We start from the raw sequence: 27424 nt of genomic DNA on the forward strand, positions 1-27424 counted from the left end.
CCAGTACAGCAGCCCTGCTGAGAAGTGCTGGCTCTGTCCATTACTAGTACAGCAGCCCTGCTGAGAAGTGCTGGTGCTGCCTATCACCAGAACAGCAGCTCTGATGAGAGGTGCTGGTGCCGGCCATTACTAGTACAGCAGCCCTGCTGAAAAGTGCTGGTACTGTCCATTACAAGAACAGCAGCACTGCTGAGAAGTGCTGGTGCTGTTTATTCCCAGTACAGCAGCCCTGCTGAGAAGTGCTGGCACCCTCCATTACTAGTACAACAGCCCTGCTGAGAAGTGCTCTGAAAGCGCCTGTTCTCCAGAGGGAGGGGGCGTCGGGCTGTGACACACATGTCCCACTAACGAACACCCTTCTTGTCCACACCTGCACGCACACACCCCTCCAGGTTCGAAGGAACAGCACTTCAATATCTGCTTCAAAGCGCTACAAAACATGTCATACAAACCTGTGTCCTGATGCAGAGAGGGGGCGAGCTTCTAAATGTTTGCACTGTGCTTGGTTCCTTCTCCCTCTGAGGGCGAGAGATGCTCAGAGCAGATGTATGACACTTCAGTCCCCGTGGATAGTAGGAAAGGTGTTGGATAGTAAATTAAACTATCCGCTATCCTAGAGCGCCCTCCAGCGAAAGTCGTTGTAACGACTTTCGTTGTAAATCCTGTGTTGTAACGGTAACGCGTTGTAACTGTTCCGTTGTAAAGGATGTTTCACCTCAGAGCCATCGATCCTCAGAGGGTATGTTTTTTTTCAGAAAAGGTTGCGATCTGCCCACCTTGCGAAAAGTATCAAATGCCTGAGAAAGGAACCCGCGGCCAGTGTGTGACACGGACTCCTGTTGTGAACAGAGCAACCCCACAAGCAGAGGCACTTTACGAATGGAGGTGGGGGCTGCGTGCAGGGCCCCAGGGGGCCACTGTCTGACCCCCACCCCCTGGAAGCAGCCTGCACTGCTGGTAAGGTGTAACACATTGACACTTTGCCAGTGGTCAGTACCATCCTCAGCAGGGGCCGCGGTATGTACTCTGCGCCCCTGCGGGGTGGTGGTCCGTCCCTGGGTGCCCTCACTCCCCGTGTACCTCACTGGGGTTGCAGCGCGTGCATGTAGAGTGCCCACTCTGACGTGCACGGTGTGCAGAGCTAGTGAAGAGGTTTCACACTCAGCTGCACTAGCCTGGCGCGTGCAGTCATTGGTCAAGAGGCCGATAAGATGGCAAAGAGACGGGGCCTCCGGCCGGAATGCCAGGGCATGGCACCTGTGCCCGCATGGACAGAACACCTGTTCTAGGAAGGCGGTGGCAAGGTAGCACAGGTGATACTGAACACCTGACGTGGGCTGTTGAACGTCTCCTCTTAAGACATCGGGCAAAGGTTCGATCCGGGCAGGGCTGACTCACCTTCTCATCCTTCTAATGTTGGTAAAAACGAGTTTACGGGCTTGCATTAGTGACTCGTGAAGCGTGCGCGCGAAGAAACGATTGGATGTGTGCTGTGCGCCTTGTGGGGGCTCAGGAGTGCTACTGCCCCCCCCCCACCCCCCGCGGTGAGTTTATTTGATTCAGTGGAATGTGTCCGTCGTGCATTACAAACGTCCTGGGGGGTCAGGGGTAAATGAGCTGCTCGCTGTCACCCTATTGATTATCGCTTCTGTATCGCTGTCTGCCCTGCATGCCTAATGAGGGCTCATGCATATGCATGAGGCGCGGTATAAAGGCTGTGCTGGGAGCAGAGAGAGGTTGGCAGAGGAGGCGAGGGGAGGGTCACAGGCGGCGCCGGCACCAGAGGCTGCGCCGGGACTTCAGCAGGGGAGGGGGCAGAGGAGAAGAGACAGCGACGCCAGAGAGAGCACAGAGCACATATCGGGATATACCTACAGAGAGAGCACAGAGCTGGCTTTATTGACAGAGAGCACGTATCGGGATATACCGACAGAGTGCACATATCGAGGCACACAGACAGAGAGCATATATCGGGATATACTGCTGGCAGGCAAACATCAGGATATAGCTGCAGAGATCAGGTATCGGGATACATTGACAGAGAGCACGTATCGGGATATACCGTCAGAGAGAGCACACATCTGGATATGGTGACGGAGATCCACATACCTGCCTTCACCAACATAGAGCACATGTCCCAATACACAGACCGAGAGCTCCGAGGTGAGCACCACGGAGGAGAGCACGCACCCCAATCAGACCCAGAGGGGTGGAACTACTGACCGTCGGGATGAGATGTACAGAGAAGAAGTAGCTAGTTACATCGACAGAGATGACACAGCTGGGCGATATGGACAGAAAAGACATGGAAATGATGTTATCAACAGGGAGCCCCGGACTGTGAACACCGACAGAGAGCACGTGTCTGATGCCACCGACAGAGTGAAACTTTGTTAGACCCGCACCGCCGATATCAGCAGCGGAGGATATAGCGCCCACCGCCGATATCAGCAGCGGTGGATATAGCGCCCACCGCCGGTATCAGCAGCTGAGGATATAGCGACGAGAGGGCGAAGGGAAGAGACAGCTCGTTATATCGACGAAGATGATGTCGATATGGACGTCACAGACAGTAGCCTCGAAGCGCTGCCTTGGCTCCTTCAATGCAGAAGGGTCACAGGTGCGACAGTCGCCATGAAGACATAGCTGGAGCCTCGACAGAGCGGAGCCGCCGTCTGAGTCCACGCAGAGGTCACGCGTGGCTGACGCGTCCACGCCACGGGGAGGACGCACCTGGGGGGCGACGGCGAAGGTGTAACGAGTCTCTATCCACGAGGAAGGCTTAACTGGGCGATGCTTGCGAGGGAGGCACACCTGGCGGTATCAAGGATGAGATAAAGAGATATATCTTCTCGTGTCTGTGTCCACGGTGCCTCGGTGATGAAGACACACCTGGCGGCATCGAGGAGGCGATAACGCGCCTAGATCCACGAGGAAGACGCAGCCGGAGGATAGTAGGGATGAAGGCACACCTGGACGTACCAAGGATGAGATAAAGGGTTTATACCCCTCGTGTCTGTACCCACTGAGGTGCCTTTGAGATGAAGACAAACCAGGCGGCATCAAGGAGGTAGTAAAGCGCCTAGACCCACGAGGAAGACACGGAGGACACAAGCACTTTGGTCCGCTCAGGCAGGTCGTGGCGCCCACGGGGGCATGCGTGCTGGTGCCGGAGGGGTGAGCCGCGCCCGGTGCCCCCTGCCCACCCCCCGAGAATGGGGTGCCGCATGTGCACCCCCCAGAAGCGCGAGGAGCGCTACAAGCTGCTCTACGAAGTCTGCCAGGTAAGGCTCCGCGACTGCGTTTATCAGTTCCAGCGCTCCGCATTTCATCCGTCTTCAAAGGATGAGAAGCGGAGTCTCTCCATGCGTAGCTCAAGCATCCATCAGATCGGATGTTTGCCGTCGCTGCACCGACCCCCTCCGCTACCTTGATGGGATTGGCACATGACAGGTCACTCGTAGACCCTTGCAGCTGGCGTCTGAACACTGTGAGCTATCCTAGCCTCGGCGCTCCCGTCCCTGGGAGCTTGCAAACTTTGCCCAGTAACCTGTTTAATTAGTAGCTCATAGAAGTGACAGAAATACAGCACGAAGCGTTCTTTTGAGAGCAAGGTATCCTTTTGTTATTATATGCCTGTGAGAGCGCCGGTGTTTGCTCACGTGGCCCTCCATGTTTTTCCCTGGGGGCTTTGCTAGCTCAGAGGACTAATGCACCTACTGTGAGGACCTCATGGGCACATGTTCAAGTTCCGCTGGGTCTACGCAGCCTTTCATCCTTCAGCGGTCGTTAAACTGAGTTCCACTGAGTTGGGCAATAACAAATGTGTGCAGCGCCAAGATGGCCTTCAGCCAGTGGGCGCTACAAATAAAAGTTGCTTTATCTTTCCCAGGAAGGGGTGTTTAGCTCTGTGCTCAGATTAGAGCCGTTTAAGAAAGACGAGCCCGTGAGAGTCCCATAGGAGAAGGGGGCTTGAGCTGCTGTATGAGACAGGGTGGGGCAGTGGGGGGCTCTATCGGTGCAGAGCCTGTGAGAGTCCCACAGGAGAAGGGTTCTTGCTGCTGTATAAGACAGGGGTGGAGGGCAGTGGGGGGGCTCCATCGGTGCAGAGACCAGGCAGCCTCGGTGTTCATGAGATGAAGAGACAGGAAGTGTAGGGTGAAGGGACCAGGAGGCGTGAGGTCGATTTAAGAGCAGACAGCTCCGGGACTCTACACAGCCTGGCAGCGCACCCATTGGTTGTCGCCATTAACAATTAACAACCGAATGTTGCGTTGTTGATTCGTTTCACGTGGCCCTCAGCTTGTCAGGAGTGTGTTGTGATGATGCTGGAGTTCAGGTGTGGGGGTGTCTCACGCCTCTCCCCGCCACGCTGTCGCCACCTCGCCGGAACTAACCGAGGCGTGTCGAATCCGGAGCCCCAGAAACAGCTCCTGCAGAAAAGTAGTGTTGAAGGAGCAGCCTGCCAGCTCTGGGGGGCTCTGCCAGCTCTGGGGGGCTCTGCCAGCTCTGGGGGGCTCTGCCAGCTGAACTGCATCACCGGCCTGGTTATCAGGTGACTTAACAACCACCACCGGCTGAGGGATGCGCAGGCGGGCACAGCCAATCAGGAGGCTAGGAATGTCAGGCATTAACTGAAGTTGTGCGCCTGCCCTCACGGTCCAGCGACAGTGAAGGGCAGAGATATGAGGTGTAGATAGTTGGAGGGATCTACCTGCCTGTGGGCAGTGGAGGAAGGAGGGCTGGTTCAAAGAGTTAAATCCCGCATGCTGCCGACTGGGCGGGCATTAACGGAGATTATTGCCTGTTGTCCTCGTAGCACACTTCGTGCTCTAGTGCTGTCGCTCAAACCATGTGTCGTAAAAGGTTCGGTCACTATATTAACTCACAAACACATGTGAAAGGGCCTGTGTCAGTCTTACGCCTACCATAAGGCAGGCGTAAGATATTGATGCAATGGCGTCATAGAAATGGCGCACTGAAATCCCATAGATTTCACTACCTCACTTCTCTAAGGCTTTTTGTGGAGAACACCCACCCTGCATACATTATACCTGGCGCAGGTATAATGTGGCGCAGTTGTTTACAAAGCGACCTCTGCCTAGATGCGTCCCTCTATAAATAGGGCACAACATGGCACATTTTTATGCTCCTGTCCACCTCCCTCACTCACTGCTCAGGAGGGTCATAAATCAAGCTCGTCTGCTGGGATTCAATGACACACCGCCACGCCACGTGTTCTCTCCCTCCAGGACTCTGTGATTTTTTAGATAAAATGTCAGTTTGTCTGTGGACAGGATGGTGTGATGGTGCTTGTGATGGTGCTTGTGATGGTGCTGTGACATCTGCCTCATCCTTCGTGGCAGGTGGCGCGCGCCTCGTGGGACCCCTCACCGGCCACGCACTCCGCAGACCCATCACATGTCAGACATGGCGGCTGCGATGGAAGACATATGGAGTGCAGGGTGCCCCTGTCCACATTAATTAGGCACCACGAGATATCATCATTAGCCGCGGGGCGGGGTTTCAGCGCTTCCTGCCAACACCCAGAGACAGAAATAAGCAACAGAAGCGGGCCCGTCAACCTTCGCGAGGGCCTTCCGCAGCACTGCCGCGCCGGTTGCCGCACTTTTAGTAACTTTCGAGCTACAAACATTCTTTCTTGTAGGGGTGGGTGACGAATTCTGCTCTGCCTGTGGAGTTCACTGAGTTCTGCCCACTCCGCGCTCCATGTGGAACCACTGGCGTAACGAAAAGTGAGGGGGCCTCCCTGCACGGTACTTGGAGGAGCCCCCTCCGGGCTCAATCAGGAGCTCTCTGCCCAGAGTACAGTGCCGAGGGGGCCCCTTGGAGCTAGGGGCCCCCCGCACCACAGGGGCAGCGTGGGCCTATGTTACGCCCCTGTGTGGAACGCAGAGTTCTGAAAAATGCTGCGAAGCTGAGTTTTTACCTCTCGCGCAGCACATTGGTGAGCGTAATCAAGGAAAATCATACTCTAGACCACCTCCAACGAGATGCCTCAACACGGGCGGTCGCGGCAGGTTGATACCGCTTGTGTTGAAATACCTGCCGCTCGCATTGAGAAAGCTGTCACTCAAGAAAAACATCTACTCGAGAGAGGCAGGAAGAAGCAGCGCCCTCTTGCATGGTGCCATTCACACTGATTTTACAATGTGGGACAAACTCCTGGTGCTAAAAATCAGCACGAGCGGCGCAACTTACCGCAGTCTGCCAGTTACGGAACTCCGCGGAGAGCAGCAGTGTTTTTTACAGCACTTTGCAGAGTTTCTCATAGCAGATGTCTACAAACTCCACCCAGGTCTACTTTTATGTTGAAATATGCAGGCTCTGCAACAAATTATAGATTACGTGGCAAATGTGGCAAATCTATAATTATGTAGAAGATTTTGCAGCCATAAAATCACATAATTCCCGTGGCCCCGGCTATATGTAGACAAATTAGCACAAGAATAACTGCAGAACTGCAGTGATGTAACGCAACTCAGAATGGGGATTAAGACGCCTGCGCCATTCGTACTTGTGTCCAGGTTTACGGTGAACAGCCATGACAACGCGGGGATTAACCCGCACTGCCATTACAACGCAGGAATTACAACGAAAGTTGTTACAACGACTTTCGCTAGAGGGCGCTCTTGGATAGGGAATAGTTTAATTTTCTATCCAACTCCTTCCCTACTGTCAACGTGGGCTGGAGTTGGAATAGAAAGTTTAACTATTCCACTATCCAGCGCCCTCCAGCGAAAGTTGCTGTAACGACTTTCGTTGTAATTCCTGCGTTGTAATGGCATGCGTGGTAATACCACACGTTGTCATGACATACAACCCAGGTTTACAGACCCATTTCTGCTGAATGCCTCTGTGCTCTATAATGTGCAGTGTTTGTATAAAACTGTGATATTACCTAGCATCTCAATTCACTTGCAATAAGAAAGCAGCATCTCTAGTCTCTTTTAGTAATTTACTGTTTGTGTGTGTGAGTGCGTGCGTGCATGTGTGTGAGTGTGTGTATATGTAAAGTTTAACCACTCCCACGCTCATGATGAGTTCAGCTCGTCATGAGCCACGGTTCTCGTGTGCTCATGACGAGCTGAGCTCGTCATGACCGTTAGAACACTCACACGCGGGGCTAACTCCCCTGCTGTGCTGGGCGTTCTAAGGAACGGGCGTGGTCATGACGAGCTCAGCTTGTCATGAGCATGGGGGCGCTGTGCGCGGCCCTCTCCCCCCCAGCACAGCGGGGGAATCGGCCCCGCAGTGAAGGGGTTAATAAATCACAACTCTGCCATTTTCTGAAAACGTTTTCCCCTTCCCAAAACCAGGTGAGTTTAAAAAAAAGTGTTATAGGTTTCATAGCTTACAGAATTTTGAAGAAAACGTAATATGCCTTGTGCAGGAAAACCTTTCCACCCCCTCTAAATATTACAAGACAATATTGACAAACATCCCTCAGAAACCTCTCCACCAAAGACCTCGGAGCTCGTTATTTATGAGAGCAAAGACTCGTCTCGGAGTCAAGGTATCAGCAATGGTTGGATTTTGTCGACCTGAGTTGCACTTAGCTACATTAAATCATGTATGTATGTATGTATGTATGTATGTATTTAAATGATATATGCATAGCGTGACTGCACCCTCAAGGCAGCGGAGTGCTGTACAGGGTCAAAGACGAGCATGAAGTCAACGAGTGACAGGCGAGGTAGCTGGTTCCTAAACAGTTCATACGTTTCGATTAGGGGAGGGCGTAAGTTGCATAAGGGACTTACACGAAGAGGCACGGAGATTGAACTGGTGCTATGTAAAGCGCTTGGATAACCTAATCGGTTCAAGTTCCTGAAATGTGTAACGTAACTGATTCTATGTAAACTGCTGTGATAACATGTAACGGAACTGGTGCTATGTAAAGCGCTTGGATAACCTAATCGGTTCAAGTTCCTGAAATGTGTAACGTAACTGATTCTATGTAAACTGCTGTGATAACAGGTAGCGGAACTGGTGCTATGTAAAGCGCTCTGATAACCTAATCGGTTCAAGTTCGCGCTATAGAAAACTCTAAAAATAAATAAATAAATAAATAAATTGAACCAATCTCCGCACTCTCTGCATAGTTCCGTTACGCGCCGCCTGCCGCCCGCCTCCCGCCCATAGTATTAAATAACATTAAAGAGCCTTAAAATATTATCGGCGGTGCATCCGTGTCCATCGCACCTTCTTCTGGGAACTGCGCATGCGCGGGAGCCTGCGCATGCGCATTCCTCGCCAGGATTGACGCCTACTGCAAGGGCCCCAGCAGTCATAGAGGCCACAGACGTCTACTGTAAGGGACCCAGCAGTCATAGAGGCCACAGACCCCTACTGTAAGGAAGGGGCCCAGCAGTCTTAGAGGCCACAGACACCTACTGCAAGGAAGGGCCCCAGCAGTCATAGAGGCCACAGACGCCTACTGCAAGGAAGGGCCCCGGCAGTCATAGAGGCCATATACGCCTCCAGCAAGGGCCCCAGCAGTCATAAAGGCCACAGACACCTACTGCAAGGGCCCCGGCAGTCATAGAGGCCACAGACGCCTACTGCAAGGAAGGGCCCCGGCAGTCATAGAGGCCACAGACACCTACAGCAAGGACCCCGGCAGTCATAGAGGCCACAGACGCCTACTGCAAGGGCCCCAGTAGTCATAGAGGCCATATACGCCTCCAGCAAGGGCCCCAGCAGTCATAAAGGCCACAGACACCTACTGCAAGGGCCCCGGCAGTCATAGAGGCCACAGACGCCTACTGCAAGGAAGGGCCCCGGCAGTCATAGAGGCCACAGACACCTACAGCAAGGACCCCGGCAGTCATAGAGGCCACAGACGCCTACTGCAAGGGCCCCGGCAGTCATAGAGGCCACAGACGCCTACTGCAAGGAAGGGCCCCGGCAGTCATAGAGGCCACAGACACCTACAGCAAGGACCCCGGCAGTCATAGAGGCCACAGACGCCTACTGCAAGGGCCCCAGTAGTCATAGAGGCCATATACGCCTCCAGCAAGGGCGCCAGCAGTCATAGAGGCCACAGACACCTACTGCAAGGGCCCCGGCAGTCATAGAGGCCACAGACGCCTACTGCAAGGAAGGGCCCCGGCAGTCATAGAGGCCACAGACACCTACAGCAAGGACCCCGGCAGTCATAGAGGCCACAGACGCCTACTGCAAGGAAGGGCCCCGGCAGTCATAGAGGCCACAGACACCTACAGCAAGGGCCCCAGCAGTCATAGAGGCCACAGGCGCCTACTGCAAGGGCCCCGGCGGTCATAGAGGCCACAGACGCCTCCAGCAAGGGTCCCAGCAGTCATAGAGGCCACTGACGCCTACTGTAAGTGTCCCAGCATTCACAGAGGCCACTGACGCCTACTGCAAGGACCCCAGTATGGACGGGGTCAGGTTGGCAGCATCACTCATTTATTATTTTTTTTCCACATAATTATGACATTTGAACCATCACCTAACAGCTACGAAAATCATGATCGCAACATCCTTAGGGTGACGTGGCTGGCCTCTCCCTAGCTCTGATGACATTTTAGAGGCCAAAGCCTCTCTGGGAAGCTGACATTTTTAAACAGCGAGTCCACTTCTGATCACAATGAAAACATCAGAAAACGCGGACATAATGCCTCTTTTCAAGCAAAGTGCTGCGCTAGCATCTTCCAGTGCATTACGTAGGGGCCTGTGGAGCTGGACACACTCACAAGGAAGCGGCTATTAACAGACTACGCCATTCTGACCAGTTTTCCTTGAAAGATCACCGATCTGTGCCAAGGAAATAAAGGAAGGATTAGTCTGGGCTACAAACAGAATTAACCTATACCCTGAACCCCCCCTTCCCAGATGCCAGCGGAGGAGCTGTTGGCGCCCAGAGAAGGGGCCTTCTGCTATTTGATGTCTATGAAATCCCCAAGAGAGCCTCACTTTTTTCTCTCTATGCAAAATTCTTAAGAATGTACCAATAATGAGTTTATCGAACCATAAACAGCGCCTCGACTGGAACACAGACCTTCTTGTAAGATTGGAGAACGTCCGCCTCTAGACGGAATCCCCAAATGTAAGGCCGGGTTTTCTACAAAGAGCTTCGTGCTCATTCATATGCAACTAAACGGTTCCCACTGTGAACTGCAGAAAAACCAGTTAGATGTCTTTTTAAGTGATTACGCTACTATTTTCCATGTCTGCAGACCAGTGAAAAGTGCGTCTTTAGAAAGAAAAATAGGACATGGTGTGATTGGTCTGAAATATTTTAGCCTTTCGAATGCAGTTTTCAATGTTTGATTGCTTTGTTCATTTAGTTTATTTTGTGCGTGATGTAAGGTCCTGTTTGTTGTTTGGTGTCTGCAGCTCCTTAAATCAACACACATTACTTTCCCTACTTTCCATTGCAGGGTCTACTTCATAGCAACAACCATGGGTGCCAGCCTTTCACCTTCACTGCTTGTCGCCACACAGGCCCACATCTCTTGCTCCTTGCCCTGAGCATGACTCTTAATGTTCTAATAATGTCTTAATAGGCCAATATTGTTTTAAATGCATACGTTGGCTTTTTATTCCTTTTTTAACAGCTTTTCATACTGGTAATATGAAACCACCCTCTCAGTCAATAATGACTATAAGATCATTTATACAACTAGAAATAACTATGTTGTGAATACATTAAAGAAAAGAACACAGAAAGACATAAAACTTGGGGACACCGTCCCAAAGGAGTGCCGGTTGGGGACACTGTTATTAATTTAACAGCGCCATTCATCATTTGTTTAGCTCAACTCCCCAGGGTCAGAGGGAGACACCCACCAGCACCCAAACCAACAAGAGGGATCAGTCTGTAGTCTACATTGATCACTCTCCCATAAAACACAGTGTGCCACACACCACTCTTCCTTCTCGAATACCCAGAGCGCGCCTCCGGCATTTGGTGATGTTGCGTCAGTCTCTTGAGCCTACCGCCCAGCTGCACAAGAGCCGTCTCCTGGTGCTCCGGAGTGGATTTCTGACTGCAGCACATTTATTTATGTACAATTTTTGCTTAGTGCATACGGGCACCTTCAGCCATTGAAGCGTGTGCAGTAGGCATTGCTAGAGTGACAGAAAATGATAGTAATGCCTATATGTTCACATGCATGATGCTGGAGCTGGAGGAGGGCAGAGTTGGAGACGTACCTTGCACGTGTCTTTCATCGTTTCCACGACCTCCGTGGCTAGTTGGAGTCAACATTTCATTGCAACCAATGAGCGAGACAGCAACCCTTGAGCAGTGCATAGAACTTCTAAGGCAGACTCTTCCCACTTGTAAATGAATACATTATTAACTCATTGACTGGGCAATAACACACATTAGAGGTGATTCCACATCATTTAGGCTTCGGTGCTTTTGCTGCGTGCACAAAGGTGTGAACCGAGGACCAAAGTGAGCCAGGCTCGTCTGAGACTGGTTTGACCAGAGATGCCGGACGGGGCTGCAAGGTAGTTTGTGGGTCTAGAGTTTTTTAAATCTTTTTTTCCAGCGTCTCTATCTTGAGCATTCATTCATTCATTCATTCAATCATGGCGCTTGTGGTCTTCGGCCGAATTGTAGGATAGGGCCTCGGGGGTCTGTTTGGAGTCATTTCATCGCTGCAGATCCTGACTATGTGGATAGACTTGGTGTAATGTTTCATTTCGAGTTTCTAAGACATGTCACTGCCGTGGCTCACCTCAGTATTGGCGTTTGGTGTTAATGTGCCCTGGAAACCTCTGTATTTCCATATTCCTCATTATTTCTGCTCGGGAGCTGGTTGTTTGACACTTGGCCCCCGGTTCTCCATGACCTGCAGTCAGCGCTGGAGGCACCAGTGGGACCTTGGTTTCTTTACTTTGTTAGTTGAATGATACTAGGTCATTTTTCAGTTTAGTTAATGTCTTATAGGGCAGGATTATCAGCGAGGGGAGCCTTGTTTTATTTTTGTAGTTCTCCGTGATTTTGTGCCTATAGATTTCCCATGACTTTGGGTGCATTTTCAAAACGTTAACTTGTTCTCCAATTGTGACTTTGCGTTGAGTCGTCCCAACTAGTTTGGTCGTCACGTTGCGCAGTAAAATATGGCTGTGAGGACACTCTGCCTTCATGGTTGTGTGTCTTGTGCAGGTTGTGTGTCGCAATCGCATGCGATAGGGCCTCGTCCTGTGAAAGTATCGACTCCAGGGTCTCAGCTACTACAATATCATCACAGTGAGGGAGAGGTTGGGTAGAGTTACCGCTCTCAGACCCGACTCTCCCTGTCTTGAAGCCGCGCACCTCCCAAGAGCAGTCACTCTACGCTCCCCGCGCACACGTATTCTAGTGACATAGTGACAGTCAGTGTCCTGCAGGAGACACCTTTCCTGCACTCAGTCTTCTGGTAGGTCATCCTTCGGTGCGTGAGTGACAGCTCACCAGAGATGGGGGGGGGGGGGGTCACTACAGCCTATGATGAGGACATCTACGAAGGCGTGGCGTCAGGTTCTGTCACTCCCTTTCTCTTACTACCCCACTCTTTCTCTTTCCATCTCTCTCCTTATCTCTCTATCCTCATCTCTTTCTCTGCCTCTCTCTGTCTGTCTCTCCTTTCATCTCTCACTCGCTGCTCCCTCTCTCCCTGGACCCTGTCTCTCTCTCTCTCTCTTTCTCTCTCTCTCTCTTTATATATATATATAAATCTTGCTCATTATCCCAGTCTGTCACTTGCTCTCTTTCATCCATGTCTCTTTATGTCTGTGGCTGCACCTCTACATTTCCTTTCCTTGCCCCGCCCCCTCTGCTGTTCTTTGTTCTCCCTCCTTCTCTTTCTTTATTTCTTTCAATGCACTCTTCCCTCCCACCCCGGTGTGCTTTCAATACAAGCAACAGCAAGAACATCTGGGCTGCATATCCCCCCCCCCCCCCCCACCACACACTCTACAGTTCAATGAGCACTGAAGAAGCTGCTCGAACCAGTGTCGTTGGCTCTAATCCCGGCGTCCACCTCCACCGACTGTCTGCTCCTGGGACAATCGCTTCATCTGCCTGCCTCGGTTCCCTCTAACTTCCAAACAGGTGGATACACATATTCATCACTCTACTAAAATGCAAATGAGCTTTCCAAGCAGGCAACACACGCCCCCCAATTCGAGGTGACGTGGAAACTCGTGTGTCCTATTCGGGCAGGGAGCCCCGTGTTCATTTCCGGACATGCTCCAGGTGGCCCTGGCTGCTCCAGGTGGCCCTGGATGCTCTGGCGTTCTCCCTGAGTGCCTTTCATTGGTTCAAACCCTCGTAAAAGCTGCCCCTGCCCGGCGCATGTGGGGCAGGCGGACAGCGTGGGCGGCCGCCCGGGGCGGCATCAGTCTTCACAACGACTCGAGGCTGTCAGGTTCAGTGCCAGGGGCGAGGGGGGGCTCGCCCACCCTGGCTGCACCCCAGCTGGGCCCCAGCGCCCCCTCCAGCATCCTTCAGTCCCACTCTAGAGGGGTGAGAGGCGTCCGTCTCCATACATCATGGGGCCCCGGGCTCACAATGGGGCGCCCCCACCCCAGGGAGTGAAGGGCGGGCTGTGCACGAGGTATAACTTATATTAACGGCGGGGGGTGGGGGGGCACCCCCTCCCCGGGCCATAGGTCTCCGATGCCACAACGTCCCCCGGGGGTCGCCGACGACCCATCATGTGCGCGACAGGGGGTGACTTTCAGCAGCCCCCCCCCCCGGTGAGCTGGTGGTGTGCGCTGCTGCTCTGCACACTGCACGCCTGCGCTGTGTGCTCAGCTCTGTAAGGCGGTCCTAGAAGCTATGGCGGTGGAAACATGAATAAAAGTAACAGAACCCACTCGGAGTGCCCCCCAGGCACCTAGTTTGGGGGAGTCTTGGGTCTGATCGCACTGGTTATCATTGTTATCTCTGACGTCATGTTAGGGGGCATTACTGTGCCCAAATACCCTTAAAGTAAAAAATAAAAATAAAAAAAAACACCTGTACACTGAAGGTCCCCTTCACATGCGCCAAACACTCTGACCCCCGGGCTGTCCCATCGCCTTATTCACCACTGACCGCCTTCACAAGTGTCCCTCACCAGTGATGGGAAGTGAAGGGCACCGCACCCGGGCTGCTTTGTGCCACGTGACGTCACTGGTGCACGCACTGCACGTGCTCTTAAGCCCAGAGGTCTACATGCGATCTCCTGGCGCACACTGTGATGGTGTGACGTCACTGGTGCACGCACTGTACGTGCTCTTAAGCCCAGAGGTCTACATGAGATCTCCTGGCGCACACTGTGATGGTGTGACGTCACTGGTGCACGCACTGCACGTGCTCTCACGCCCAGAGGTCTACATGAGATCTCCTGGCGCACACTGTGATGGTGTGACGTCACTGGTGCACGCACTGTACGTGCTCTTAAGCCCAGAGGTCTACATGAGATCTCCTGGCGCACACTGTGATGGTGTGACGTCACTGGTGCACGCACTGTACGTGCTCTTAAGCCCAGAGGTCTACATGAGATCTCCTGGCGGCTGGTGCACACTGTGACGGTGAGACATGCCTGGTGCACGCACTGCACGTGCTCTCACGCTCAGAGAGCGTGCACTGTGGGAGACCTGTTGGCTGCCACACACTCGCTTGGCGCGTGCCCCGAACCCCCACGTTGGCACCAGCTGCCGGCGAGGGCTTGCCAGCTGGAGGCGAGAGATACCCACATCAGAGCCAGGTGTCCTGAGAGCCCATATGGCCAGTCCCAAATGGATTAGTGGAGATCCCAGCCAGCAGCCTCTGATTGGCTAATTCAGGGCTAAGGTTCTGCAACTACGACATGCTCACAGGATGTCCAAATAAGATTCATTTACAGACGTGAACCCCTAGCGCCGGATGTGCCCCCGTTTTCTTCCTCATGCTAACATCACCCACAGGAAGTACCCGCCCCGACACTGCCCATGCCACCTACCGGGCATGAGCTTTGAAGACAAACTCTAGCTTGCCCAGGCAGAACTGGTCTCTAAATATTTTCCATCTGTTCTTCTGAGGGAAGGCTGGGCACTGCTAGGGAGCTTTGGCCAACGCCCCAATTCCGTTCTCAGTTTCCCCCATGCCTCCTCGGCCCTCTGAACTCACACACTCAAGGAGGGCGGAGCCAGCTTTGGTGACGTCCTGTGCGGCCATCTTTGTTGCCCCCCCCCCCCACCACAACTTTCTTCTCCAGTGATCCCCCCACTACTCTCCCTCAGTGCCCCATCTCTTCTTATCTCCCACCCACATATATTTAATGTCCTTTATAGCGCTCCTCATCCCAATGTAAGGTGTCAGAGCGCTTTACATCACACACACATCTTACACAGAGACAATGGCTCATACAGTTGTGTAGCTCAATGTAGAATGAATGTTCCATACGACGCTGGGCCTGCAAGTCGTAGGAGTCATGTGCCATCCATACTGGCAGACATTATATGTTAAGAGTGCTGGTCTGGGGAAAGACACACTCAGGATTTAACACGTAATGCAATGATTGAGAGTGTCTATACTAATAAAAATGTATTAATACCCAAGGAACCCTTAAACTACCTTACAATAATGGACGTTTGGAGGGACTATAACCTGAGCATGCCTTGCGGCTTGCTTGCAGCTCTTCGATGCCAGTGCATAGCTCACTGAGCCATCGTAAAAGGATTGTAACTAGGATCTACAACAATCAAAAGGCTCTCTGTGCTGGAACCAGTAACTGAGCTAGCTACGTAAAGTACACATTTGTGGTGCGCAATGTTTGATCTTGTGTTTTCTTCAGGCACATTGATCCCATGTGGTACTTTGTGCTGAGTCAAAACTGTGACAAGATAAAACACAGATTTCTCCAGCAAATGTAGGAGTATTCATCCCACACAGCCAGTTGTCATGCGGAAGCTGCCATGTTGTTTGACATGGAGACTCATCAGGTCAGCAGAAACTATGCAAATCAGCCCAGATGTGTAAAATTAATAGTTAACACAGCATGGCCATGTACAGAATGTGAAAGGGTACGTAAACTGGCGATGACCTCTCACAGGTACGTAAGCTGGCGACGACCTCTCACAGGTACGTAAACGGGCGACGACCTCTCACAGGTACGTAAATGGGCGACAACCTCTCACTGGTACGTAAACGGGCGACGACCTCTCACAGGTACGTAAACGGGCGACAACCTCTCACAGGTACGAAAACGGGCGACGACCTCTCACAGGTACGTAAACGGGCGACGACCTCTCACAGGTACGTAAACTGGCGATGACCTCTCACAGGTACGTAACCGGGCGACGACCTCTCACAGATACGTAACCGGGCGACGACCTCTCACAGGTACGTAAACTGGCGATGACCTCTCACAGGTACGTAACCGGGCGACGACCTCTCACAGATACGTAACCGGGCGACGACCTCTCACAGGTACGTAAACGGACGACGACCTCTCACAGGTACGTAAACTGGCGATGACCTCTCACAGGTACGTAACCGGGCGACAACCTCTCACAGATACGTAACCGGGCAACAACCTCTCACAGGTACGTAAACGGGCGACGACCTCTCACAGGTACGTAAACTGGCGATGACCTCTCACAGGTACGTAACCGGGCGACAACCTCTCACAGGTACGTAAACGGACGACGACCTCTCACAGGTACGTAACCGGGCGACGACCTCTCACAGGTACGTAAACTGGCGATGACCTCTCACAGGTACGTAACCGGGCGACAACCTCTCACAGGTACGTAAACGGACGACGACCTCTCACAGGTACGTAAACGGGCGACGACCTCTCACAGGTACGTAAACTGGCGATGACCTCTCACAGGTACGTAACCGGGCGACAACCTCTCACAGGTACGTAAACGGACGACGACCTCTCACAGGTACGTAACCGGGCGACGACCTCTCACAGGTACGTAAACTGGCGATGACCTCTCACAGGTACGTAACCGGGCGACAACCTCTCACAGGTACGTAAACGGGCGACGACCTCTCACAGGTACGTAAACGGGCGACGACCTCTCACAGGTACGTAAACTGGCGATGACCTCTCACAGGTACGTAACCGGGCGACAACCTTTCACAGGTACGTAAACGGACGACGACCTCTCACAGGTACGTAACCGGGTGTCGACCTCTCACTGGTACGTAAACGGGCGACGACCTCTCACAGGTACGTTAACGGGCAACAACCTCTCACAGGTACGTAAACTGGCGATGACCTCTCACAGGTACTTAAACTGGCGATGACCTCTCACAGGTACGTAACCGGGCGACGACCTCTCACAGGTACGTAAACGGGCGACGACCTCTCACAGGTACGTAAACGGGCGACGTCCTCTCACAGGTACGTAAACGGGCGACGACCTCTCACAGGTGTGTCTACAGGTGAGCGTGACGGGGACACTGTGTCTATGGCTGGGAAGTGCGACCCTTGGTGAGATCATGTGTATAAAAGCATTGATGATTTTGCCACTAAGTGCATGGATTGCAGTATGAACATGCATCATGTTACCTGCATCATCGTGATCCATCCGGGTCTGCGTGCAGAGGGAGCTGTATGCAGAGTATGCTGCCTGTGGAGGGGTCTGCGTGTGGATGGGGTGGGGCCGGTTCCAGAAGTGGCCACGTGCGGAGGGGGCCGTGTGCTTAGGGTGCCACGTATGTAGGGGTATACGTGCGGAGGGGGCTGTGCCGCGCAAACCTATGCGGACCACTACTTTGCGTTACTTAGTGCCAAGGGACATTACATGGGCTTTCCTATGCAACCACCAATGCTTTTTAACACAAACTCTATCTAATAACATTAGCATTAGTAGACAGGGTTTTCACCCAAAAATAACGCTGCGTTAAAAAGAGAAATGTTTGCATTTCTCCTTTCTTTCCCAATTTTGCATGTGTGCAGCGCTGTACAACACTCTTACAAAGTAGGAAAAGTTTTGTGTAGTCATCATATTTCGTACCGGAAGAGCCCTTCAAGTACAAAACCTACGCTAGACTCACGCACACACCTCTGCACTATGGTGCAAAATTCAGTGCTAGGGAAAGGGGCAAAGAGTCTATAAATATGTCGCTCTCCTGTTCCCTGCCTGTCACACAACGCAACACAGTCCCTGAACTGGGGTGGCGAAGTGAGCTAAAGAACGATGATGGATTCAACCAGATCTGTGTCTGGGAGTGAGTGTCTGAAAAGTTTCAGCGCTCCGTCCATCATCTCCTTGTGTTTGCTTGGTTCACCGTAAGTGCGCCGGGTATGCCCAGTCGTGGGTCCCTTGCTCACTTTCCCACTGGATTCAAGCTAGCCTGGCTGAAGAAGGGTGACATATCCTGAAACCGGTCCCAGGATGCTTGTTTCCAGTCCAAGGAAGACATGGCTTGGCAGTTCGGGCTGGACTGCTTCCATGAGGCACAGGGTCAGAGTGATTTGCATATGGCCATGTCTGAACTGGGGTGGCAGAGTGAGCTAAAGAATGATGAAGGATGAAACCCACATCAGTTGACTGGGGGTGAGTGCTTTCAATGTTCAACACTCCGTTCATCATCCCCTTTGGTTTTGCTTTGTTCGCCCTAAGTTGGCTGGGTATGTCCAGACGTGGGTCCCTTGCTCACTTTGCCACTGGATTCAAGCTAGCCTGGCTGATGAGGGGTGTTACCCTGAATCCGGTCCTAGGAAGTTTGTTTCCGGTCCAGGGAAGCCATGGCTTGGCAGTTTGGGCTGGACTGTTCCCATGAGGCACAGGGTCAAGACTGATTTGCATATGGCTGGGTCTGAACTGGGGTGGCAGAGTGAGCTAAAGAATGATAATGGTTTCCACCCAGATCTGTGACCAGGGATCAGTGTCTGAAAAGTTTCAGCGCTCCGTCCATCATCTCCTTGTGTTTGCGGTGTGGGACACCTTTGTGAGTCTGATACTTGTGCCCTTCCTCGGTCCCTGACCATCTCCAGTCATATTCCTTCCTCGCCACAGAGGGTTCTTGCCTCTCTCCGTGCTGATGTAAAAGGTTTTGCTCTCTACTGAAGGGGCTACTCCTGCCACATCTGAACCAGGGGTCGCAAAGGCAGTGCCAGGGGTTGCAAGAGTCAATCCAGGAGTCACAGCTGCAACCCCTGGTGACTGGGAGCTTACATAGCCACGTCTGGCTCTCATCTGGCTTATCAATTAAAAGAGGTGGAAGTGAGCTCAGAGGGCCTCGTGGCCAGGCCTGGCACAGGCTAACAACCAGACCTACGTGGGCCACAGGCCTGGCAGCCCCCCTCCAGCACCCGCTGATCTGGCGCCCTGCGCCCATCAACAATATACACATTGCTTCAAAACAGAAAATACAAGTGCAGTTAAAAGCATATGTAAAGTGCGGCTTTGAGCCTTTTACAGTGCACACTGAACGGCCGGACGCAGTCAGAATCATTGTCTTTTTTACACCCTTCCGAACTTATTGCCAGGTGTGGTGGCACCACTCGCACAGTACCAAAGGCCGCACTGGATCTAAGGCCTAGACGCTCCCGGCCCATGTACACTCCCAGCTTGCTGACTCAAGGCCCCGGGTCCCTAGCCCCCTACCACTCTTGAACTAAGAACGGAATACTACCTTACTTTTCCCTTTGGGAAACAAAACAAAACAAGCCAAACAAATAAAATTAAACCTTTTGAAACAATTAATACATCACAAGGAGACAGCCTACAAAAATAACAAAACGTCCTGAGTATATTAGACAAGGCATCAAATAAAGCCTTTACAATTCTACATCATGAAGAAAAAGAAATACAGATCATAAACCTCGGGTACTTCCTGAACCTAAGGGGTACGTGGCTGACACGGTTGCTCCTGCAGACAACATCATTGGAAATGACCTGCCTGCTAGAGTCCGCGACACCACGCCTGTCCAAGGCACTCTTACCTAGAAAAGCGAAATCATTGCTTCCATCACAATTCGTACTGCTCTCATCAGCAACCACCCAGCTAAACTGATGACAACCTTCCTGCGCTTGAGCACTCTTTCCACATCCCACCAATTGGAACCATTAACCGTGACCACATTGTCACACACTTTGTCCACCACAACCGGCTCACCGAGCTTCTCTCCTCCCTTCTTGACATACACATCTTGCTTGATACGAATTACAACACCAACACACATTTTAATTCACTCACCCGGTTGCGTTCGTCAAATGTTTTATTTTATGTAACCTTAGGTTCGGAGACATTCCTCTTGACCTTTACATCATACTCATCCAACTGAACACTACATTTCATCCATTTGCCCATCCAGTAAGGACAAACCTTGATGGCCAGTTTACTGCCTCTCAGCATCTCAAAAGGGGACACCAGGGTGGAGGAATGGGGACAGGTGTGGCAAACCATAGCATAGAAAAAGCAGCTTTCAACACAACACATTTGTTGGCAACAGCTCATTGAACACACTGAACCAACACTCTGTTCATGCGCTCCACCAGCCCATTGCTTTGTGGATGGTAAAGAGTTGTCCTCAGATGTTTCAAATCTCCAGATTCAAAAAGCACATCAACCTCTCCATTCACAAATTGCACTCCGTTATCTGAAATGAGGAAATTAGGGAAGCCTTCCCTGAGAAAAACTCCCTTTAAAAACTTGATTACAGCTTTGCGATTACGTTCTGCCACAACTTCACTTTAGGATGTTTGGAATAAAAATCAGCCACCACCAGAGCAAAGCAGAACTGCCTCAATAGCCTATTGAAAGGTCCGACTAAACCAATCCCTACCTTCTCCCAAACTCTAGACGGGGATTCAATAGGCTGTAAAAGGGGTTTCCTCACTACCAATCCTTTCTCTGAACTGGCTCACCATACGCACTCACCAACAAAATGATCATCTTCTTTATCCTTCGACTGCCACCACAACATCTGTCTTAATCTTCATTTGGTGACAGTGCACCCCAAGTGTCCTTCATGAGCTATTCATATCCATTTTGCTCTTAACTCATCCAAAGGTAGACATATCCCCCCCCATAGAAACAGTCCGTCCTCCACAGACAGTTTGTCATGGACCGTCCAAAAGGGTTGACACGAGCTTTGCTGAGATTTCTCTATGGCTCATCCCTTAGTCACATTAGTCATAACCACCTTCAGAACTTCATCCAACACCATCTTGTTCTTCCATGCATCCCCTGAGACCACGTACATATCTTCTAAATCCACCAAAGCAATCAATAAGTGTTCAATCAACGTATCACCTCTATCATCCATACATTCACCCTTTGTTACAAATCTAGAAAGAGTATCGGACCTTTTTCGCACTTTAAATGTGTACTATGTCAAAGTGATACAGCAGTCGCGTTGTGATCAGTTTTGCAATCCTTGGGGTTTGCTCTTTGATTTTGTCACTCGTCAGGATCGCCACCAGGGGTTTAAGATCTGTTTTGATAGTGAATTTTGTGCCCCAAATGTAAAGTTTAAACTTCTGGTCGCCACTCAGCATGCCAGTAACTCTTTTTGGACGGTAGAGCAGTGAGTTTGAGACTTTTTCATTACTCCAGATGCACAACTAATGGTGCTTCCCACACCACCCTGGCACTGGCTGAGAACAGCCCCTAAACCAGGGTTACCAGCATCCACAGTGACGCAGCACTGACCGTTTTGGAACCAGCCAATTGTTTCTTCATCCATTCGAAAGAGTCTTGGCACTCAATGTCCCACTTGAAAGACGCATTTGTCTTCAGAAGTGCCACAAAGGGTTTATGTGAGAGGCAAAGTCGGGGGTGAACTGAGCATAGAAGTCACACATACCCTGATCTGAAGGTGGCACATGATGCTACGTGTTTAGGCTCCTTTGGAGGTGATTGGAGGAAAGACCTCTTGCAGTGGAAGGGAGGGAGGGTTCATGGAGGGGGGATGGTGGTGAGAGAATGGATGGAGAGATCGATGAATAGAAGCAAGGAGAGGGGAAGGGGTGAGGAATGGATGAAGAGATCGATGAATAGAAGCAAGGAGAGGGGAAGGGGTGAGGAATGGATGAAGAGATCGATGAATAGAAGCAAGGAGAGGGGAAGGGGTGAGAAATGGATGAAGAGATCGATGAATAGAAGCAAGGAGAGGGGGAAGGGGTGAGAAATGGATGAAGAGATCGATGAATAGAAGCAAGGAGAGGGGTAGGGGTGAGGAATGGATGAAGAGATCGATGAATAGAAGCAAGGAGAGGGGAAGGGGTGAGAAATGGATGAAGAGATCGATGAATAGAAGCAAGGAGAGGGGGAAGGGGTGAGGAATGGGTGAGAGAAGCACGTGGAGCGAAGGATACGTGAACGGAGAGAAAAGAGAGTATTGGATGGAAAGATGAAGGGGTGGCGAGAAGGAAAGAGGGGTGGTGAATTAATAAAGAAAGAAGGTAAAAAATAAAGAAAGATGGACCAGATAGATGGATGGAAAAAAAACGTGAGTGGAGAGATGGAAAAAGGACTGAAACGATGGAAAGAAAGAAGCAAAGCAGGATGGAAAAGACAGAAAGAAGAATTAGAGAGAAAGAAGGAGAGAAGTTCAAGAATTAAAGAATTTAGAGAATCCCCTGGTGGGGGTGGGCCGGCTCGCCCTCCTCCCCGCTTACTTGGAGCTGTTTGGGGGTGTTTATTTGTTCCTCCTCCCAGTGCCGAGTTCATGTATGGAGTAGAGTTTTCTTTACAATATTCATTCAGGGCTCCTCATAAGGTAGATGCTTACATACTTCAGATGGCGGTCTCAACTCTAGCACCGCACCGCCGCACTAATGGAACAGTGTCCGCTACATAAACACGTCATATAACATACCAATAACTAGCATGTGTATCTGTTCCATGCATTGCACAAAAACATGTCCACGTGCTGGGGGGCTATGTGGTATCGTTTGCCTTAATGGGGAGGGCGGCTGGTCTGTGCTGCAATCCATAGTTTGACCAAAGGGGCGGATAGAGCCGAACAGCTTGCGGGGTTGGGTTGGAGTCAGTCCAATGCCTATCCCGGCCTGTCTGGGGGGTGGCACCCGCTCATACCCCGGTCATCACATGACCCAGTGCTTCCGGTGAGGGCCAAATGTAATCACAAGTCGATCAATGATGTGTGTCTTGTCCAAAGCATGCATGCGTCCCCCCCGCCGGCTCCAGCCTGAACGAGGTCGGTCCCAAATTCATGGAATCGAATCTGTCTGTTCAAGGCACTGAATCGACACTGTTCTTCGCCTGCCACCTCCTGGTGTGTCAAGAGCCTAAGGTGGCCGAGAGGCGTGTGTTGTGTACTGGCGGCATTTATAACACACGCATGGTGTATGTATGTTGTTCCTGAGATGGGCAAGCGATTCAGTTGGGTATTGGAGGTAGTTCTGACATGTAGTATGTATGTTTTATCTGAAATGGGTAAGTGATACGTGTTTGTACTGGTGATAATTCTGACACATGTATGTTGTATGCATTTGTTCTTGTGATGACAAGGGATACATGTTGGGTACTGCTGTTAATTCTGACACATGTATGTTGTATGTCTATTGTTCCTGTGATGGGCAAGTGATACATGTTGTGTACTGGTGGTAATTTAAAAACACATGTATGTTGTATATATGTTTTTTCTGAGACAGGTAACAGATATGTGTTGTGTACTGGTGGTAATTCTAACGTATGTTTGTTGTATGTATGTTGTTCCTGAGATGAGCAAGTGATAGGTGATGTGCAGTGCTTAGTTTGAGCCTGTGGTTTCCGGTGCTCGGCACCAGCACTAAATTGTCAAAATCCGTGCTTATGACACTTTGCCACATGATGGCACTGTCTGTCTAATTTACAGATGATCAGAACAACAGTTGTTTATTAATTCAATATACATTCAAAATGGCCGAATGCTTGCCACCGCGTCATTCTTCTAGCTTTGGGGCCTGGAGGCGTCTGCATTGTCATGCTTGTAGGGTGGGATGGTTTGTTGGTGTGCTGATACTGACTCAGGCAGCGCTGGTGGGGCAATGGACACTGCAAGTTGTAGAGTGCCCTGCCGAGGGCCCTGGCACTTATGTGTTTGCAAATTATCAAGCACTGGTGGTGTCTACTGGAGATTTCTACTGGTGGTGTGTACTGGTGACAATTGACATACATTTTTTATGCGTATTGTTACAGACGGGCCAGGGTTTACGTGTTGTATGTGCTCTGTTAGCCCCAATGCTGCTGCCGTGACCTTCAACCCTGCTCGCCAGACGCAATCGATTAGCAAAGAGGCAGAGGAGCAGATTTACAATAACTGGCGCATCCCTGCATATCAGAAAGGATGCCCCAGTTATTGTGCGCCACAGCTCCGCCACCATGGATGCGTCGCATTTACAATGCGGTGCACCATGGGGCAAAAACGGCACAGATGTGTGACGCATCTGTGTCGTAAAGGCGGCGCATTGCTGGAGTTGCATCACAAGCGCGGTGCAGCTCCAGCAAGGATCGGGGGTGCCCTATCTGCACAATGCTGCATCAATCCTTACGCCTGTTTAAGCAGGCGCAGGGGTTGGAAGCAGCATGGGCCCAAAAGTGACTGAGTGAAATGTCCCCCACCTGCACAGGAACGCCTCCTTCTGGTGCAAGGCTTTACAACGTGACGCATCTCCCAGGTGCGTCACGTTGTAAATACCCCGCAGCTTTGCACATCGTTTGCGCCGCCGCTGTGACACAAAAGTGATGCAACGGCAGCGTAAAAGGGCGCAAGGGGCTTGTAAATCTGCCACTTAGTCTTAGAGGAGTCGGTGGCCCGCCTACGCATAGGGGTCTCCTATGGTGTGCACAGTAGTACTTATGTTTGTTGAGTCACAGAGACATCTTGAGGAAAGGACAGCCGAGACCAGCGCATGTAGTATATCTGGAGGCCAGAGAGTACACACTGCAGGCCTCGGATGGGGTCAAAGCTTGATTCAATGTTTATTTTTAAAAAAAGCACAATGTTTATTTTTATTGTGCTTTTTTTGTATTCACTTGGAAGAATGCTTCCCATGTGATGAAATCCCTTCCTGCGTGGTCACTTTAAGAAATGTGGGCACGTGAGGATCTTTACTGCGCTCTGTCGCCACTTACACCACCTGGAAGTGCCCACAAAACCAGTCTCAAAGCGCTATCCTGATTGGGCAGTTGTTGACCTGTGGCCGAGGCAAGCACAGGTATGATATGTACACAAAGGCCGATTGGGCGCACATTAGGCGCTTGTTGTTGGATTCACCAAATTTTTAGGTCTTGCCTACAAGGCAGCTTCTAGCTGCAGGTAGGAAAGCAGAGAACTAGCTGTAATTATCTCGAGGCTTTTAGCTGTCTGTGGAGGAGAGGGTGATGCTGGAATAATGTGGCTGTGGTGTCCAAATTATGCTGCAACTCTGATTAAATTATTTTGAAAGAAAACGCAAATTATGCGCCCTAGTGCTGCACATTTTGTGATGGAATCACTTCATACCGTTGCCATTTTTCCACATGTTAACACTGTCTGGGCAAAGGTTTCACCTCGTTGTTACCTGTTAAGGTTCAAATACATGAACAAGCCACTGAAAGACGAGCAGCAGCCTTTGCATAGCGACTTCCACTGCATGGCAACACAGGTCGCCGCAACTTAAGTAACTTTTGATGCCAGAAACTATTTTTTGCTAAACTCTGCAAATTATGCAGCCAGTGATGGAATATGTGGCAAATGCTCCAAATACAATTTTATGTGGAAAAAGCGGCAGCCGCAGAATCGTATAATTACAATGGCCCTGGGTATCAAGGTCTTTACCCAAAGCTTGCAGTGCTCTTAGAGCCCGACCAATGGTTGCCATTGTTTGATTTTACAGTCAATCCTGTTTGCTTGCTCCTGATTCGTTGTCTTGCTTTTATTTTCTTGTGTTTGTCCCTCCCCTGGTCATTCACTGCTTTACCATAGTTTTGATTGGCTGACTTGTATCCTTCCACTGCTCACGTTTATGGACTACTTTTCTCACTTCCTGTGAACCCTTCAAGATGTGCTCCTGTTTTCTTCTTGTCTCCCCATGTGCTGCTCTCCCTCAAGCTCCTACCCATGTGGTGTTGTAGTTGTTACTGTAAACGTTCCCGCCCATGTGGTGTTGTAGTTGTTACTGTAAGCGTTCCCGCCCATACGGTGTTGTAGTTGTTACTGTAAATGCTCCCGCCCATACGGTGTTGTAGTTGTTACTGTAAATGTTCCCGCCCATACGGTGTTGTAGTTGTTACTGTAAATCTTCCCGCCCATACGGTGTTGTAGTTGTTACTGTAAATCTTCCCGCCCATGCAGTGTTGTAGTTTTTACTGTAAACTTTCCCGCCCATACAGTGTTGTAGTTGTTACTGTAAATGTTCCCGCCCATACGGTGTTGTAGTTGTTGCTGTAAATGTTCCCACCCATGCGGTGGTATAGTTGTTACTGTAAACGTTCCCGCCCATGCGGTGTTATAGTTGTTACTGTAAACGTTCCCGCCCATGCGGTGTTATAGTTGTTACTGTAAACGTTCCCACCCATGCAGTGTTATAGTTGTTACTGTAAACGTTCCCGCCCATGCGGTGTTATAGTTGTTACTTTAAATGTTTCCACCCATGCGGTGTTATAGTTGTTACTGTAAACGTGTCCACCCATGCGGTGTTATAGTTGTTTCTGTAAACCAGGGGTCTCCAACCGGTCGATCGCGAGCTACCGGTAGCTCGCGGAGACCCTGTGTGTAGCTCGTGATGCTTGCTGCTCACTTTAGTAGCCCGTTAGTGTTATTTTGGCTTTTTAGGCTGTTACAGGCTCTGTTGCCCGCCCTTACCCAAAGCAGCTGCTCGGATTGGCCTTTGAGCATAGCTAGGGCGGGCCGGGCGAAGAGGATGACGTTTCATTAGCGTCTTGTGACTCGTGAGCCTGGTCTAGGGCCCCCCTGCCTTTTCCTCACTGGCACCATGCTCATTGTGTGAGTCACGAGCGAGAACGGTGCAAGTGCGGAGCTGTATTAGGCATGGCAGGACAGAGCAGCTAGTTTTCAGATCACCCAAGGCAAGCAGTATAGAACTGCCGGGACCCGCGCCATTTGCCCTTTGCAGCAGAGCAGCAGGTAAACCGTGGGAGCACACCCGACTCTCCATGTCAGGTGTCTTGCAAAAGATGGCAATTACTTTTTTAAAGTCTTTATTTCCACTGAAGACGGAAAAGCACAACCGTTATTATTTGCAGCTGCTGCCGTTTTTTCACAGGAAGCTGGTATTTAATGTGATGGCCCCATTCTCCTCCCTTTTCACTTCTCTTTTGTATTAATTTGTAATGCCCTTGAACACCTCTGTGTGACTCGGCGTCCGTTTGAAAGAAAACAACATTTGTGCAGCGGTAATGTGTCAAATATGCCCAGTAACGTAAACAAACACGAAATGTATGTTAATATTTATGACGTACTTCAGTAGGGCACGCAAAAAGAAGAGTACATTAGTAATT

At 50.9% G+C, this 27424-nt stretch overlaps 1 protein-coding gene across 3 annotated transcripts in view; it reads left to right on the forward strand.

Moving 5' to 3' along the window:
* Positions 1-27424, forward strand: part of PDZRN3 (PDZ domain containing ring finger 3) — a 597986-nt gene that overhangs the window by 502672 nt on the left and 67890 nt on the right. Inside the window, exon 1 of one of the 3 annotated variants that reach the window (XM_086939400.1) lies at positions 2876-3284. The exons of the other annotated variants lie outside the window; for them this stretch is intronic. Coding sequence (XP_086795526.1) covers positions 3216-3284 — 69 coding nt within the window. The 5' untranslated portion in view covers positions 2876-3215. Of the gene's footprint in view, positions 1-2875; positions 3285-27424 lie in introns of those variants that run through there. 3 annotated transcript variants of the gene reach the window in all.

This window comes from Lissotriton vulgaris, chromosome 9, assembly GCF_964263255.1.
Source record: "Lissotriton vulgaris chromosome 9, aLisVul1.2, whole genome shotgun sequence".
Taxonomy (NCBI): Eukaryota; Metazoa; Chordata; class Amphibia; order Caudata; family Salamandridae; genus Lissotriton; species Lissotriton vulgaris.